The 17,852-nt window shown below is 42.1% G+C and overlaps 2 protein-coding genes across 2 annotated transcripts in view; one reads left to right on the top strand and one right to left on the bottom strand.

Moving 5' to 3' along the window:
- PTX3 (pentraxin 3, long) overlaps positions 1–3,828 on the top strand; it is a 4,857-nt gene extending 1,029 nt beyond the window's left edge. The window contains exons 3-4 of the mRNA XM_009708921.1: positions 1–125; positions 3,215–3,828. The exon at positions 1–125 is cut by the window's left edge and continues 11 nt beyond it. Of these exons, the coding sequence (XP_009707223.1) occupies positions 1–125; positions 3,215–3,828 (739 nt within the window). The remainder of the gene's footprint in view (positions 126–3,214) is intronic.
- A 3,531-nt stretch (positions 3,829–7,359) lies between these two features.
- On the bottom strand, positions 7,360–15,236 carry LOC104168353 (ventricular zone-expressed PH domain-containing protein homolog 1-like). The gene is made up of 4 exons (XM_009708922.1): positions 15,099–15,236; positions 12,890–13,105; positions 8,284–8,458; positions 7,360–7,394 (listed from the first exon to the last, which is right to left on the bottom strand). Exons 1-4 carry the CDS (start codon positions 15,234–15,236, stop codon positions 7,360–7,362), a joined length of 564 nt encoding a protein of 187 aa, XP_009707224.1.
- Between the last annotated feature and the right edge of the window lie 2,616 nt (positions 15,237–17,852).

Raw genomic sequence — 17,852 nt, 5'->3', positions numbered from 1 at the left:
GGATAAATTCAGTCCCACCAGAGGAGATAATCTCATTTTGAACTCTCTGTGGAAAGAGCTACAGCAAACTAGAGCTGAACTGAAGGCATCGCAGCAATGGGCAGCTCAGCACTTACTGCCAGCAGGTAAGTCCACGTGCGCTATGCTTTACCAGAGAGCTCACTGTGGTGAGCTTGTCCAGACAGACATCCTATAAACACCCCTCTTAAGCACCTTCCTCTGCATATGGCTCCAAAGCAATCTTATGAACAGCACAGCAGCTTTGCGCAGTCTATACATACAGGGAGGAAACCCATTAACTGTTGTCGAAAAAGAGGTGCTGAGCTATTCAAACGTGGGATCAAAGAAGGGTTTAACCAAGGTCCTCACACAGGGCAAAGCCAGCTAGGATCCCTGCTCCTGCAGGCTCTCCCAGATCAAAACGGTTGCCCGAGTAGCAAATATCTTTTAAACATACAAATTATGTTCTCCCACCTTTTACTTTCCCAGCTGGTAACTCCTACACATACGCAGTAGTCACTGAGCTTTCTTGTTCTTTTCACGCATGTACCCAACTCCTTCCTCTTCCTAAACTAAACATCACCTCCTTGGCAACTCCAGCTGCCCGAGAGCAGAGCTATATCCAAGGACACGCTGCTGCTGTCAACCAGCAAAGCACGTTTCCCGCAGAGGGGAGGGCACATTCACTGCATGCAACCGTCAGGATGGAATATTTCCTCAAGCATGGAAAGATTAGTAGCACTGTGGTATTGTTGTTTTTCTTTTTTTTTTTCTCCTTCCAAAATGTTTGCATTGGTCAGCAAGTGAGGTGGCCATAGAAAGATGAGCTCATATCTTAAATTTCACGTCAGTTTTTTTGTACACTGTAAAATGACACCCAAAAAGCAGCTACAGCAACTCAGGTATGACAGAGCAGACCCCCACCTTTTTAAAATGTGGGTGCAAAATTGCTACATGCACAGTAAAACTACATCAAATATAACTCTGCTTCCCAGGTAGCCATCACTGCCTGTCGTCTTAATGCTGACATGTCTTTAATGACTGTATTTTCCACAAATGTAAGTTACTGCAGCTTAAACCACCCCCCCCAAGATGTACACTCACAGAATCTGGCGGGTGTGTGCGAATAGGAAGTCAGGGGTGCAGTTATCCCAGCCTTGCCAGCCACCCTTAGCAGCACCACCGGTGCGAGCTCTTACACAGGTGAGCAAGAAGGAACGCTGCTTCTAACGCCTAAGGCAAAGGCAACAACTTACACAAGCCTATTAGAACACAAACACAACATAACAACAGTTTACATATCAAAGCATTTTACCATCTAGCATGAATCTATCCTTTCATGTAGGGCATGGATTCAGCTTTATAAGTAAATTGCTTTTACTCCTTTATTTATCGTAACACTTTAGTAATTTTTGTGTAGTGGGAGTAGATCTTACAGCATATTCCTTTTTTCCCCAAACACATGCATCTTGCCTTCCAGAAAGCATGACCTCATTCTTTCTCTCTCTCCTGTAACGCGGCCAGCCTCCCAGCCAGTTACTCTGCACTAGGTGAGAGTAACAAACTTGGTCACCATTACAGATCTCGGTCTCACCAGTGGAAATCCAGACTATTTCCACTAGTTCCTACATGGTTTTATATAAAACGTTCTTATTTTTTAATTTAAAGGATACTTTTTAAGTACTTCCAGAGTCTCTCTCTGGAAATTTTTTTTCCAAGGGAATTTTTAGCGACTGACTTTAATTTCTCACATCTTGAATTACTGCCAGCCATACTCTTGAGGGATTTTTCTAATCACACATTTTGTTCTTCAGTGGGGCTGTTTCTAATTTTGTTTAGGCCTTGATAATAAAGCCTAAAAGCTTGCTAATTAAAAGCTTTTTCACAATAGTTCTCCTAAGTAGCATTTTAAGGAGTGTCCCCAGCAGTTGCTCACTGACCCTGCCCTTCCTCACAAGGGCCGATGAAGAAATGTAAGAGCTGCTCAAAGCTGAAAGGAAGCAGTCCATGAAATAACACCGCAGCGCAATCCTGGAGGACACAAAGAGTCCTTCATTCACCGAAGCAGAAATTTCCACACACGTTTAGATCCTCTAGGCTTGTTTAAACAGGAAATGAACCAGCTTAATTGTAGAAGGGGGCTGTTTTTTCCTCCCGTGTCACCTAGAATATTAAGTTATATACAACTAGGGAACAGTACATAGAATACCAAAAATGGCTTGGGTTTAGTGATCATCATGAAACTTTTCCAAGTTTCATAAATTTCTGTTAGTGGTTTTAAGTAATTAATTTCTCTTCTCAACATATTGATTAATTGGAGATGAGAGACAAACTGTTTTAAAAATATCAGTCATCTTATACATTTCCCATGCTTACCCAGCGTGCATGAAAGTTACTGACCGACAGCCCTAAAGGCAGGGTCAGAAAAGGGAGTCGTTACGATGAATAAACAAACACATCTCAACACACTTCTGCCAAAGTTCCCCTTCCCCTCCGCTGCCCATGGGATAACCGCAGGGCACTGCGTAACTGCTCAGGACACAACTATCCAGCGGCTCTGCTTCTCCAGCTGCGATCTCCGCTGCTGTCCCAGGAACGGCACGGGATCTCAACCTGCTGCTCGATAAATCACAGAACGCATCCCCTGCCCATATCATTGCTGTTTGCATCACTCCATACCAAAAAAAAAAAAAAAAAGGACATAGAGACCAAAACAAGACCTAAATGAAACAGAGAAGACTACCCAACATAATTACCCAGTGTAAAGTGCTAATTTCTGTAGGTAACCCAGCAAAAGAGTAGCTCTCCCAGGAGGCACGGCAAAGCAGAAGGTACCTGCCCGGCACAGACCCTTGGGGAAGCCCAGCTTCCCAAGGCAAGCACCAGGGCAGACAGGCAGCATTAAACATAAACGTCACTTTGCATGGCACAGGACTACACAACACACTGCTTTTGCAGTGAGGGAAGAGCCAAGCCTTGTTCCTGCAGCCAGATTAGCCCCTAGACCCATTGCCATAGTGTTCAGCAAATTCATCCATCAGATCTGATGGCTTCTTTGCAGTGTCCTGTCAGTGGGTTCCTACATCCCACTGGATGAGCTGAGCTCTCAGCTCCCTTTGAGAAGCCCAGAAGTGAGCATATGTCAAGGGTCCTAACTGTGCACGTACAAATAGACTAGTTTTTATTTACCTAACAATCTTTCTAACCTTTCCAGGGTGTGAAACAGCAATTCTATTCCCCATGCGTTCGAAAAAGATATTTGGGAGTGTTCACCCAACTGCTGGAATGACCCTTCACTCCTTTACTGCTTGCATCTGGATCAAGGTGACTGAGGCTTTGGACAAAACTATTGTCTTCTCCTACGGAACCAAGTTAAATCCATATGAAATCCAGCTTTATCTCAGCTGGGAGTCTGTAGTGCTTGTTGTTGGTGGTGACCAGCACAAGTTAGCTGTCAAACACGTAGTTGTTCCTGGGAAGTGGATCCATCTCTGCAGTGCCTGGAGCTCAGAGAATGGATCTGCATCCCTGTGGGTGAAAGGAGAGCTTGCGGCCACCGCCTCGGACATTGCCAATGCTCACACCATTCCAGACGGAGGAATTTTGCAGATTGGTCAAGAAAAGAACGGCTGCTGCATTGGCGGTGGATTTGACGAAGCTTTAGCCTTCTCTGGAAAATTAACTGGCTTTAATATGTGGGACAGAGTGCTCAGTGCCAAAGAGATAGCAGCCCAGAGCGGAGAAGATGCGTGCAGTATCAGGGGCAACATCGTCGGGTGGGGAGTCACAGAAGTTTTGCCATATGGAGGAGCCCAGTACATTTCCTAAATTCTGGCAAGGCAGTTTCTGAAGCAGAGAACGTATTTCATGAACAGCTGAACACCAATACGTACAAGTAAACAGAGCCGTAGGAGCCCACGTCGCTCGAATTCCCAAGGAAGATTAGTGTTGCAGGTTTACAAAATGAGGTACTGTGGAGATGGGATTTGATCTCTGCCTGCTGTTTTGGCAAAACACTGAAAAAAAAATCCAAACCCACATCAAGGCATGACGTTGGAAAAGCTGTTCCTGAGGTCAGATGACTGCTGTCTCTCTAGGGCAGTGTTTTCTGACATATAGAAGCAAGTGCCGCTGTGGACATTTCAGAGCCGAATGGTGCTCCTGGAATCTCTGCTGAAGCAAACCTATCCGGCTGACCAGTCTCTGCAGAACAGACGTAAGGCTGTGCATCTTCCAGGCTCCTCCAGTCATTGGTTTTTATAGTGCTGATGTGAATTGTACAGAGGCACAACATAAGCCAAGAAACGTGGTGTTTATTAATCGTTGTTAGCAATTTGTAGACTAGCTCCTTGTTTAAAGCATTATTTATGCCACAGATTGACCTAACATATAAAAGTAATATTCTCCATCATAATCTGATGTTACATTTGGAGAAAATGCAGTTGTATTATATTGTAAATTGATTTTGTAATAATTTTATTGAAATTATTTTTGTAAAGTTGTTCTGTAAATAAAAATACTTGACTAAACTAAAACTTTCCATGCTTCTCATGAACCAAAACTCTGAAAGTCAGTACCAACTGGGAATTTTTCTGTCTTTTGAACCACGCGGTTTTCGCTGCTAATAAAAAAGGCACATAAGTAGCAACATCTCAAACAAATGGAGAGACGCTCAGAAGACCAAAATCCAAGCGTTAGTCAGAGACAGCTTTAAAGGCCTGTCATGATAACAATCCCTCTTGTGAACGCTGCCATGTGCAAGGATCTGCCACTCTAGGAGTTCTCCCAGGTGGACACGGTCACTTGTACAGAAGATCTGTTTTGACATACTGACACATGTGTGTTGACCTGAGGCTCTGCTAGCATGGTGCTTGGAGGTTGGAGGAAGGGTTGGTTTTGAGATAACCCCAAATAAAAATCAATTACTACCCCAAGCACAATGCTGGCCATTCGAGGAGGACATACTCAGTTTTAAGATATGTTTAGATAACCAATGTAACCAACTTGTTTGATGCTAACAGGAGGTTTATACAAGGCAGAATTGATGAATATTCGATGGCAGCGGCTTTCTTCTCTCACATTCACAGGCTTATCCAAAATCCAATGAAAACATAGGGCTGGATACGCTGCATAAGCAGCAGATGCAGGGAGCCAAGACAGTGGTGGTGATTTGCGTGTAGAAAGCAGAGCAGAAGTAGACAATGATGAATAGTTATCCGCTGGATATGTAACCATTTATGACAAGAATGATTATTCACTACCTGTTGAAGCCTCTGAACAAGTTATCGTGGACAGTATATCTTATTCAAAGCAACTCTTATTTCCACTGGAAGCAGCCCACCCTTCTGCTCTATTCACATGCTTCTCTGTCTTTCTCATTCTCTACAGATGTCCTAAGAATGCACTTTGAAAAATTTCTTGACATGTTGCTGCTGTGCTTATTCCCGACTATGATGCAGCTACCAGATCCTCCCTTCCACAATACAAAAGTATTAAGAAAAAGATGACAAGGTAATTTCTACTTTATTATGTCATTCAAGGGGGTTGTGCTTCATACCTAAATTTATATGATCTGCTCCAAAGTTTTGGCAACACTGTTTATTTAAGGTAAAAATAACTGCTCTGATTGCTGGAATTTCTCCTGTTACCCTGCAATAAAAATGTTTCTAAATTATAAAGGCTTAGTAGTAAGTACGACAAAAATCCCTTACGAAACAGTATCTGCAAATAACCTTAACTACAGAACAATGAAAGATCATCTCTCTGTTCATCTGTTGTCAGCCAGAAAAACAGATCTTCAGAGTTACGAAAAACACTTGAGGTCCCAACATTGTTCAAGGGCAAAATCCTCTTTCCATGCAGTGCCCTCCATTAAATGAAACCAAATGTCCATGAAACACAGCAGAAAAAGCAAAATCCTCAAAAAGATTACCCGAAGTCCTTCCTGGCTACTTTTCTTACTGTACCTCATACCTGAAATGCTTTGTCTTGGAAGCAGCCTTTTCCTATCTCTGTTCTGGTTTGGCAGCTGACCAAATGCAAAGCCAGTCCTTTCATTCTGACTGACTTAGTTGGAAAACTCTTTCCAACTGCTTTGCTCTGCCTTTATCGCCTCCGTGATAAAGCTTTCCCACAGCCTAGTCCCCTCCTGCTCAGCACCACAAGTCACCTCCATCAGCACACTTCTCTCTTTCCTTCCCGGCTTAACTATATTTTTCTTTGTCAACAGTTACTTTGCACACTTGGAAAACACCAAGTAAATAGTATTTTGGGGGCAGTTTGGGCTCCAAATATGAAAAAGCCACTGCAACCCTGCTCTTGCACTGCAAATGTAGACATGAAGGAGCAAGCACAAGACATGCATGCCTGCAGCATCTTGCTGAGCCCGGTTCTGCTCTCTAACAAGCCTCTGCTGAATGCAACACCCACATCCCTTGCCTGAGCTCCTCTGAAAGGTGGAGAGGCCATGGGACTCTCCAACTACAGCAGGGTAGTTTTGCTGCTGTCCCCTGGACATGGGAATAAATCTGCCCCATCCCTTATGCTGATGGAAGGTGTCAGCACAGGGCCTGTCAGCATTGCAGGCACGGTACAGACGTCTGCACGTTTAGAAGCTGAGTTCTCACTAACTGGAACAAGAGTAGTTAAACTCTCTTTCTAAAGAGCTCTTTTTTAGCTAATAAGATAAGAACCTGATTATGCAGTCAAACAGTTGCCCCAAGTAATCAAAAAAAATCCAGTTAGTTCTCAAACACTCACAGGCAGCGGGCCAAAGTCTACTGTCAGTCTCACTGGTGCCATTTAGGCTGAGCCCTGTCTGTGCAGCACCAGAACAAGGCCCTTTGTCTCCACACTGCTTTGTAAATTCATCCTTAGCAGCTTATCCTCTTCCTTCCCTTCTCCCTTCAGCAACCACTCAGTTTGTAAGCATGGTTCTTAGACTGCTGCAAACCAACCTTTTTATGCCTGAAATGCAAATTATGTACAATGCAATTAAACCACTCTGCAAAACAAAGCACTTTGCCTATTCCGAGCGCCCTCTTCCAGTCTGGAATTTCCAAACCTGATGTCCACAGCAACATCTGCTGGCAGAATAACATAAATACACAAAACCGAGCAGCCACGGTCACAATGAACGCTTCAGTTGTGGGTGCGTATCAGTTTTCCCAAAGCCATGACTATACCATAACACCAGTTTCACTCTATTTCTATTAATAGCACTGAGTTACAAGTGGTAATGCACAACGTTAACACATAAACACTAAAGTCACAAGTCTTAAAAGAATTATCCATGTGGCTTTCTAAGTTGTTAGCAATATTGTGTTCTTGAACTCTACTCAATTAGTATCATCACATAGCTCATACATATTTATCAAGTTTATCACACATTTGGCCTTAAACAGAGCAGACAGAACTATGCAAACTCTTACCACAATGTCTTAAGGACAAAATTACTTTCTAGCTTAGCTATCCCTCCATAATACACTCCATTTATATATTTTAATAAATACAAAATGCACACATTTAATTTGAGGGCTTAACATCTTCATAACAATGTTCTTGCAATAATTAGACAGCTATTGCTACTTATTGCTATTACCTGTACTTGAAAAAACAAACAGTGATTTTACTACTGCAGTAGCACTGTATTGCAAAAATACTGTGAACTTTACTGCTTCAACTAAATTTGGCTTCCTTTTGTAGAAGTATAAATATTTTTTGCAATTTAAACGACAAAAGTAAAATGTACAGAGTTTAGCAACAATACTCTATGTAAAGCTAATAATGTAGGCAAAACTAAAGAACCACTACAAAGCTTTTATATCTTACATCTGACTATTTTGCCACAGAATGGGATTAAGTTCATCCCCATTTATATTTTGGAGTATTGCCAATGACAGTAATAGAAAGGATAAGAGCCCAATAACTAGTGTCTCATATCATGGCTTATAATTTGAAGTCCATTAGTATGGTATACTAACAAGGCCAGATGTATTTCCTGCCCTATGGGTCACCCAATCTATAATGAAACTTCCATAGGCAACAAGGTTCAGTAAATTCAGATATTCTTGAAAGGTGTTCCTTGACATAATCTGTTATTAAATTGTGTCTAACATGTTTTATCACATGTTTTTAGATATGTCCATATGTCTTTGTACATACATGCTTCATACATGTTTTTACATAGAACATGTTTGTTTGCATATATGCCTAAAACAGCCTAACTAATCTAATGGTGGGCATGCTGCAGAGCTAAATCCAAAAATCTCAGTGCGTTCATACCTTGAAGGACACTTTTGACAATGGTGTCTGTGTGATCAGCCAGCAGATCCACTTTAGCAATTGCAGCCAAGGATAGATAACTTGACATGTTTCTGCACAGTTCCTTATTGCCCCTCTGAAGAAATTTCACTGCCACTGGAACAGCTAAGGCCATTACTGGAGGTCGATCATAATTCTGTAAAAACATGAAAAAGCACTGAAAAAGCTGGAAAAAATTATTAAAATAAAGACTCATGCTGATCAGAGCAGAAAAACAAACAAACAAAAAAAATCAAAACAGCAGGGGAAAAAAAAGCAAAAAACATGCCAAGGAAGGTTATGTTTTGGTAATACCACTGAAGGCAGGCTTCAAAGAAAGAGCAAGAAAAGAAATTTAAAACTATTGCACCAGGAAATGTCAGTAACGCACCTATTTTTGTCTTCTGCAAGAGGGAGAAAACACAATATGAAGTGCTCTAGTTAAATGTTAACTGCTGTAACATTTCTAACAAGACATTTTGTGTTTGGTGCTCTCGGAGAAGAGAGCAGACGCTGTATCCACCATCCTCACAGAGAAGGTAATTTTCATCCCAAAGGGCAGGAAACACCTTGAAGCAGTCACTCATGTTGTTCACTGGTAAATATTGCTCCCCGCAGTAAGAGACGCACTGCTGCCGTCCGTTCCTGCGTTGCAGTGACCTGCCCGATGGCGATGTCCAGCCCCAAGCCGGACAGCCCGATGTGCAGGCACAGCTAAGGCTCAGGGAAACAATTTCAATCATGAGTAAATCTTCCCCAGCACAAGTCACAGCTTCCCTCATCTAAAGTGCGTTACTACTCTTGAGTTCTGGCCTATCTTTGTGCTGCTGCCAGAGGGCTACATGAAGAAAACACTCCTCTGTTCCCAAAACAGGATCTCATGCTAAGCCACTGGGACTAAATCTGCAAACTGGTCAAATGGGGAAAAAGAGTAAGCATGAATAAGTGTACTGGCAGACTTGCTCACAGAGTAATAGCTTTAGAATTGATCATCATTTTTCCTGTGATAATTAAGACTTCTTTTTTTTTTTTAAACTCCAGCCAATTTCTCTGAACATCAGGGTCAACTGAAATGTTTCAGGATCTCTAACTTCTTTTTCTCAAAATGGCACCAAGCTTCAGCAACCTTGGGGGTATCTGCACGTACACTTAGGTTTTGACATTAAGGTCAAATAGTTGCAGAAAACCTTTTCTGTATACATGAAGTTGTGCGCACAAACTATACACACCTATTGCCCATTAAGTTCCCATACATCACTGCCCTTGAACCTAGTAGCATATGTTTTATGTGTAACTGAGGACCCAGGATATGTTTACATGTAACTGAAGACCTACATTCTCTCTGGAGCCTCCTTAATCAGTGTTTTTCTCTCCTCTTCACTCAGTTTTGAACATCTTTGAAACTGGAGTACATCATTGTTTTTGAAAATAAACCTGCAATATGATTATATTTAATTAACATCTGAAATCACAGGCAGTCATTGGAACCCAGACGTGTCAGAAAGCAACAAAACGGTGCAAAGAAAGGCAGTCCAGACTTAACATATGCTCATTCTGGAGCAGCGCTGAAAAAATAAATTTAGTCCTGAGAAAAACCAAATCTGTTATTGCATATACCCTGCTAGGTCAGCTCTGCCTCCATCAGCAGTAACTGCCTTTGCCATCAGCCTCACGGAGAGTAGGACTGACCCTAATTAAGGCTGCATTATGCTACTCAAGCAATGCAAATGAGCCAGGTTTAAGTGGCTATGAGGCTTTTTCCTTACAACAGAGACCTGCCAAGCAGTGGAGTGCTGCAGCTGCTCAGGGACATCCCTTTCTACCAGGAAGGAAGAAGGGGCTGCAGCAACTCCTAGGTGTCAAGATAGCTCATCATGGCAACTGCCATATGACCAAAACCTGCATCTTTAGTGAGAAAAGCCCTTAAAATGAATAGAGCTTTATACAGCAGCATGTTTAAATCAACATAATGCTTCATTATATTTGGCTGAGAGGTACTGCTGAGTAGGAGCCAAATTCTGCCTCCAAGTTATACTCTAGGACTCCACCAGAAAGAACGAGGAGATAAGGTCTGGCCCTCTGACAAGGATTTAAAAGATCTACGAAAATTCCAAAGAACAATTTTTTTTCTTTTTCCTACAATAAAGATAAAATATTTTGTTAAGAAAAGGTTTGAATTCAGATGGAAGGAGAAAGGTTTCATTTGTTCCATTATAAATATCAGGGCATGGATGCACACTTATGAAAATGTGAAGGTGACAATGAAAAACAGATTTCAATAATATGGTATAGTGATGTTTGCAAACCTAGGGGACCTCCCTGCTGCTAATATCAACAGAAACGTGCTGTGAGATTCAACCCAGCTGTCAGATATTCATTACTACTTCAACTATCCCTAACATATTGTATAAAAACTCATTTTATGCCTTCTTTCTTTTTTTATGCAAAGGAACTTGCTGATCACGGCTCTGTTTCAGGGAGCATAAACGTACTTTTATAACTTTCTCATTTCACTTCAATGAACTCCTTTCTTGAAGTAATCTGCAACAGTGCAATCCCCAAAACATTTGGATATGAGCTAGCTTGATTTAGGCACACAGTTGCCAACAGCACAAACTGAAAGCTTAGACAAGCCACTGCACACTTCAGTGTTCTTATGAAATATGATTTCTAAAGTACTGCAAAGACAAAATATTATTTTACAACGTACAGTCTCTCATCTGGAAAGTTTCAGCTGTGCTGCTACTGGTATCCAAATCCAGTTACTGTCTCACCTCCAGCGACACGAGACAGAAAGGGAGATAACCAACACCTCCAGGAACACGTTGGTCCCTCTCAGAACCTGTGGTCCCTGCCAAAGCCTGTCATTCACAGCCAAAGGCAGAGGGGACACAGCCCCCTGATGTTCCACTGACCTTCACAGGACATGTTACTGGGGTGCAGCTTATGGTTCACGGGTCAGGGATGCCACAGTGCAGTGCCAAAGAAATCTTGCTAATCCTCATCCACAGTCTTGACCAAAAGTCTGGCTACAATAAACCTCTATGTTCCCCGAACCAAAAATCAACAAGAACCTGGGCTTCAGAAAGGAGGTTTTTCCTTCTTTTAATATTTTGCTATGATACACTTTTTTGTGTGTCTTCAGAGTGACAGACTGGGGACAAACAGAACTCACCGTACTAAAGGACTGTAAAAGTAAAATTTCATTGAAGCAAATCCAGCATTGATGTCATTTTTTCTGAAACTTTTTGTTTCTTTCGGACTTTAAACACTTTCAGCCAAACTAGATGAGGAATCTCAATAAGTTTATGGAACAATATATCCTACAAGGGGTTAAGCAGTACCTTTCATGGGACAGTGACATACTTATGCCACTATTGTTTGAATTTTTATAATGAAAGAACAAAAAAACCCCACATCCGATTTAAGAGGCATAGGTAAAGAAAGCAACTATGAAACAGCAGACGTACTGCAAACATCACCCCAGAGTAGTCTGTAGAGAAAGGCACTTCACAGCAACTGTTTCTCCACCTGACATGGAGCTGGTTGCCATGAACCGTACCCACAGTTAAAACTCTGGAAACAACCTTGATTTCTGCTTCCAGCTCGGTAACTGTGCACATCAGTTTCTCTATGGGTCTCTCCAGTGTATTACACTCCTTTCCCAACAAGGAACAATACTGCCTGCAGTCCCAGCTTAAAAAAAAACCCAAATCACAAACAAAACCAAAAAACCCCCTAAACTCACCCTGATTGTAATACCAGATCCCCCCTTCCCCTCCCCTTTAAAGAGCTTTTCACTCTCAGTTTACTTTCTTAGAAAGCCTTGGAATAGCCTGTTCCTATCCCCAAAAGGCTACTATATACTAAGTTATCTTCTTTTTAGTCTAGCATTCACAGGGAGAGATAGTTCATGGACTTCTCTGTTCAAATAGGACCCAATTACAGCTGTTCTTCTAGCTGTTTTTGGGACCTAAATACCTTTTCAATCTTACTGTTGTTGCCTCCAACATTCAGTAAAACATTCTAAAATTATTCCAACACTCCTGGCTAAAGCATAACTTCTTCCTAGTCCTCTATTTAAAGTAGCAGCAATTGGATTTTAGTTCAGAAGTCAGTTTTCTGTGTTGTGCCTGGACTCAGTTTTTACAATCAAAATGTTAAGGGAGATCCTCCTTGCTGACAGCATCTCTAAGGACCTAAATTTCATGTCATTAAAATCTCTTTGGCATTTTGCTGCCTTCCAGAATGACTTGAAAGAGTAACATCTTCCCTGATATTAAGTGCTTTATATTAATCTTTCTGTAACCACAGAAAATGATAGTACTATGTCTCCCACTTTAATACTTACATGAAATGCAAGTACTTAGAGTTAATGGAGAATTAATGAAATCTGGCAATAAATGGTCAAGACCCTTCTAAAGATAAGGAAGCTGCCAAAACTTTTGATTCACTGCAATGCATGCCATATATGTGTAATAATATACATTAACATTTGGGATCATATTCTTGATTTTAAACAAACGCACCATCAGAAAACAAAGTACAACGCAGGCATTACACTCCCTTGCTTTCAGCTCAGTCTTACCTGCAAGATACAGCTCATGATATCGGATGCAATTTTTGCATGTGGTGTGTCCTCATCTTTTCCTGAAGGTTTGAGGTTGTGCTCTAGGCATGACTCCCAGAGAGCCACGAGGGCTTTCCCGTGCTTTTCTATGGACGCCGTCTCCCTGATGGCAGTGGTGATGCGGGTGATGCAGATTTCCACCACAGCCTGGTCATTGTCATTGGTCTGGTAGTCCTGGTTCAAATGAAAAGACACTTGCAAATGAATGCCCATCCTTTTCAAGGACGCCGTAAAACTAACCTGAAAACATGAAGTTTTTGTAACTGTCCAGGGTCCATTTGCTCACTTCCACCTTTACAATGACTGTTTAGCATGATTAAACACAGAAATTAGTCATCCCATAGACAATTCACTGTTTTAGGTCTTAATTCTTAATAAATTATTTTTAGTAGTCTGTCTTGAAGCATGGCCTTCTTGGCCAGAGATTGCAGCCGCACACCTTAGAACCCCTCACACAGGCCTCTTCTCCCATAAACGTCCTAAAACAAACTGGAATTGTTATATCCACAATATACATAGCCAAATGCAGGGGCCCCAATATTTCACATCATGTTGAGTCTCTGATGTAAACATAGTTAGTTTCAATTAGTATCAATGTAACATGAATAAAAGTTAATTAAATAGGCTTTATCACAAAATCCTGTAATCCCCCGTAATTAGCGACACAGATGCCACATGGATATGCAATGGCAGCGCTTCACCATAACTAAAAGACTCAGAATACACAATCATCGTCCCTCAGTCTAACCTACGCTGTTCCACCCTAAAAAGTAACAAAGATGAAAAACAGACAGAAATATTAATCAAAACTCATTATTTTTGTTAGATAAAGCACATACATTTTTAAAGGGCTGGAGCCAAGTTCAGCACTAGCTGGCAGAAGTGCAGCTCCAGAGTCAGTCCTGGGGTCTCTGCGTTTGGGTCTGTCTGAAAGCAGTTTTCTGCCTTTATTCACAGCTAGCCCTCTACAAGCTTTGCTTAGCACGGCAGAAAAATCCACATATTTATTTAAAAAACAAAACAAAACACCACACTTTTTCTTTTGCATAAGTTTTCCTATTGATAAAAAGGTGAACAAGTTAACAGCTGCTGGCCGGGACAGCACAAGAGCAAACCCCTGGGCAAGAGTCACGGTTGCTGGTTGCATGTGGACACGGAGAGCAGACTGGTCCTGTCCGCGCTGCTGGGAAACTGTCCTTTGTTGTGTGGGGGGGGGGGGGGGGAATATGTCAAATCCAGACTGCTGAGACCCCAGGCTCCTCGATCTCTGGAGCCCTCTGGTAGGAACCACACCCTGCAGCTCTCGCTCTGCAGGATGCGTTACCTGCTTCGTGCAGACTGGAGCGTTTGTACAAACATTTTGTAGATAATGCAGGCGTTTTCTCTCAAAAAGTATATTTGGTGGGATTTGTGTGAAATTCCTGATAAGGTGCAGTTAGATAAGTTGAAGTACATCACAAACAGCAGAGGCAATGGCCAAAATAACTTGATTAATGTTCTGAAAGACTGTGCAGATGTAACTGCCGTGAAAGAAACGACCAAAGAGAAGAGCCAGCGTACAGTGGCTGCCCTGATGGATGAGTCAGTTCTTGTTGCAACCAGCAACGCCGTAATCAATGCTCTGAGAGTCAGAGGTTTGCACATTGCCAAAACTGATTTCTGAAGTCACATGCTATATGAAGTGCCAGAAAAGTGCAGTTGTGAAAACATGTTTGTGTTGCTAATTGAATATCCTAAGGCTCAAAAAAAATTTTTCCCTTCCCTTCAGCAGACTGGAAGCAGGAAGGATCAAGAGCTTCTTGGTTTTTTCAGATAGCACTTTTAAAGAGTATACCAAAATACATAAGCCTACCATAATTTAGAACACTTTCTGCTGCAAACAGAATACACACTACACATACAGTGTACCTGTAACCTCTTGTTAATCTTTAATAAGTCTTAAATAACCATTTAATAAAAATTATGATAAAGATGGACTTGAAATATCCTTAAAAGAAATTCAGCTAGTGGGAACTGGATTTGGTTACCACATTTTTAAATCTTATGCTTTGCTTGGCATACTTGGATTTTTTAGAAACTTAAACTGTGTATTTCTCCGTCTTTAATATTTTATTTACACAATGTATTTAATCTCATGAAAAATGACTAAGGACAGCGTTTCACTTACCGCAGATGAACTAATTATTCTTATTTGTTCAAGAGCTTCCGAGAGGCTTCCTTCAATTTCAGCATCCTCTAAGGAGAAAAGATCCCCTGCACGTGAAAGGTCCTTTTGTGCCAAAACCAGCCCAAACAGATGATGCATGGCTGCGTTCGCTGCTGCTCAGCCAGACCTCTGCATGCACCATGTGCGTGAACAACTCAGATGAGGACAGAATGGAAACAGTCCTGTGGACTAGCAATCAATTGAATATGGAGAACAAATCTGGGGCATATTTCAAGGCTTCCTTGGCCCCAATCTAAAAGGAAAAAAAAAAAGGGAAGGGGGGAGGGGGAAATTAGCAAATACATTAACTGTCGTATTCCAGTTTAGCGAAGATTTTTAAATGGTGTATGTAAGCAGCATACAGGATGCCCTGATCCAGGGATGTCCTCAAGCACGTACCATGAACTGCATGTTGAAGGACCTTTTGCCCTCAAACACTAAATAGCTTAAAATTAACTAAACAATACATAACTTTTAATAAATAAATCCAAGTTTTTTTCCATTTCAATGCATATTACCCGAGCAGGATGGTGACTGGACTAACTGATAAGGATTAAACTGCCTTTCTGTGGTCCGTAGCAAAGCAGAGCTAGAGGAGGCGGGTGAAACTGCTTCATTTGCTTTCTGGGTTGTTGTGTCTTGACTCCAGAAATACACTATTAGCAAGATTGAGAAGATAATGATTTTTGTTTAGAAAAACAGTCAGTTTTGTTGCCAAAATGATCCCTGCAGTCTTTTCAACCCATGTAAAACAAACACTTGGCTGAGCTGAAAACTATGCACTTCTCCTTGGCCGGGGAATTTAACAGAAGCCGAGCCAAGCGGGGCAGGGCTCGGCACCACGCACACACTTGTGAAAGAGGACACTCCTGCACTTGTGCCCCAAAACTCTGGTGCTTAAAGCATCTGCAGAGGAAACACTTGACTTAATTACAGGAGAAGTACGGTTTTTCCACATTTCAGAAATGCTATTTGTCATTCCAAGCCTGCCAGGACTTGCCTAGTGCTGATGGGTCCCCTCTGCTCATACATCTTTGAAGCGAGGGTCTTCATGGCCAACCTCAGTGCACACGAGAAAGGGACCAACAGCACAGAGTCCTTCAAACCCAGAACATCCCACGGAGATTGGACACGCTCCTTGAACTTTGCCAAGGCAGGTGCAAATCCATGCAGGCAGAAAATGTCTGTCCTTGAGGGTCTCCATGATGGCCCTACCAGTAGGAACAGGACAATGGCAGTCCCTCCTTCCTCAGCTCTCCATTGTACTGCACTTCTTCCATCCGTTCCCACCAACACTGTTCACGATGACAAAGAAACCCAGCAAGCCACAATTTTTTTAAGCCCCAAAGAGTATTGCTAAGTGCAGGGCCCTCCACGGACTGCCAGCACTTCAGGCAGGGCTCATGGGAAGCGGGGCAGTGGAAGAGCCCACTGTTCAAGATCCTACTGAGAAAGGGGTCAACCACACAGAGGATGCTTCACCGGCACTCATAGCAGCCATGCTGGCCAGAAGCACACTGAGTTTCTGTCAGCCCAAGGGGACACAAAGACACATAGAGCCATGGCCCTGAGTAAGCTCAGACGCACATGAAAGGAGAGGTTACAAATGGGAATGCCTCCGTGCCCTGGGAAGCTGCTGCGCAGCTCAACGACCTCACCCCAAACAAGCTGTGCTCGACAGTCCCTTCAAGCTCCCTTGAGCTTTAACTGCATCTGTGTTGGCCACCTTTTAGTACATAAGTGATCATTCTCACTCCTTCAACACCAACATCTTCCACATCATCAGTATTTTCTCCACAATGAAGCGTGTGGAGATAAACACAGCATCATTCAGAGAAATCGCCAAGTAAGCTGTTGTTAGTTGCTGTTTTGTGAATCAGAATGTCTTTTTGAATTGAAGTAAACATACCTAAGTGTAAAGAACATACATGTAATATACATACATATATATATATATGTATGTCCTTTACATTTAGGTATGCAACAATCTAAACAAAGTTTCAGCTTAGCCATTAGTGGCTATCTTTGCAGGAATACAACAGATACATGACTATCTAGCTGACAAAATTATGACATTAAAGTAGCCATACACTAAATATGATACTCGCTAATTCAAGAGTTTGGGTTAGCTTCAAATGGTATGCACTGGAAAAGCAGTTGCTAGAACTGGATCAGTCTGCCTTTGTGCACATCGCTTAAATGACCGAGTCTGTTTCCAATGAGGAAAATTTCCCTGTAGCTTTATACAGAGGAAAGAGAAACATCTGAGATTTGACATATATTAGCTGAAGTAAAACATAGGGGAAAAGGGAATCTTATGAAAAATAGGCTATTCTTAATTTGGACAGAGTGATGAAGAGCCTGGGTAAGCATGACAAATTAAGAACTCGGACATCCCCGTGTTTTCCACGCAGGCTTGCATTAGATGAACGTGCTATAGCAGTGTATAGCCATGACCACAGCGCTGGCAGTGCCAAGAGAGCTCCTGCCTGCTGGAGCCCAGGGCGACCTGAAGGACGCTCTGTGCAGATGCGTATCTAACCTAGGCGCAGCTTGCCCTGAGAACATGTATTAAAATGCAAACATTACATCACAAATGAAAACTTTCCCTCTGTCTTCACTTACTCATCTAATACAGAATATTTACTGATGTCGAGGCTAGGAAGAGATCTACCAAGAGCATCTTCCAGATGGCTCATGGGTGTTCACAGCCAT

This window comes from Cariama cristata, unplaced genomic scaffold (assembly GCF_000690535.1).
Source record: "Cariama cristata isolate BGI_N322 unplaced genomic scaffold, ASM69053v1 scaffold10381, whole genome shotgun sequence".
NCBI classification, from domain to species: domain Eukaryota; kingdom Metazoa; phylum Chordata; class Aves; order Cariamiformes; family Cariamidae; genus Cariama; species Cariama cristata.
This window is presented reverse-complemented; position numbering and strand designations above follow the sequence as displayed.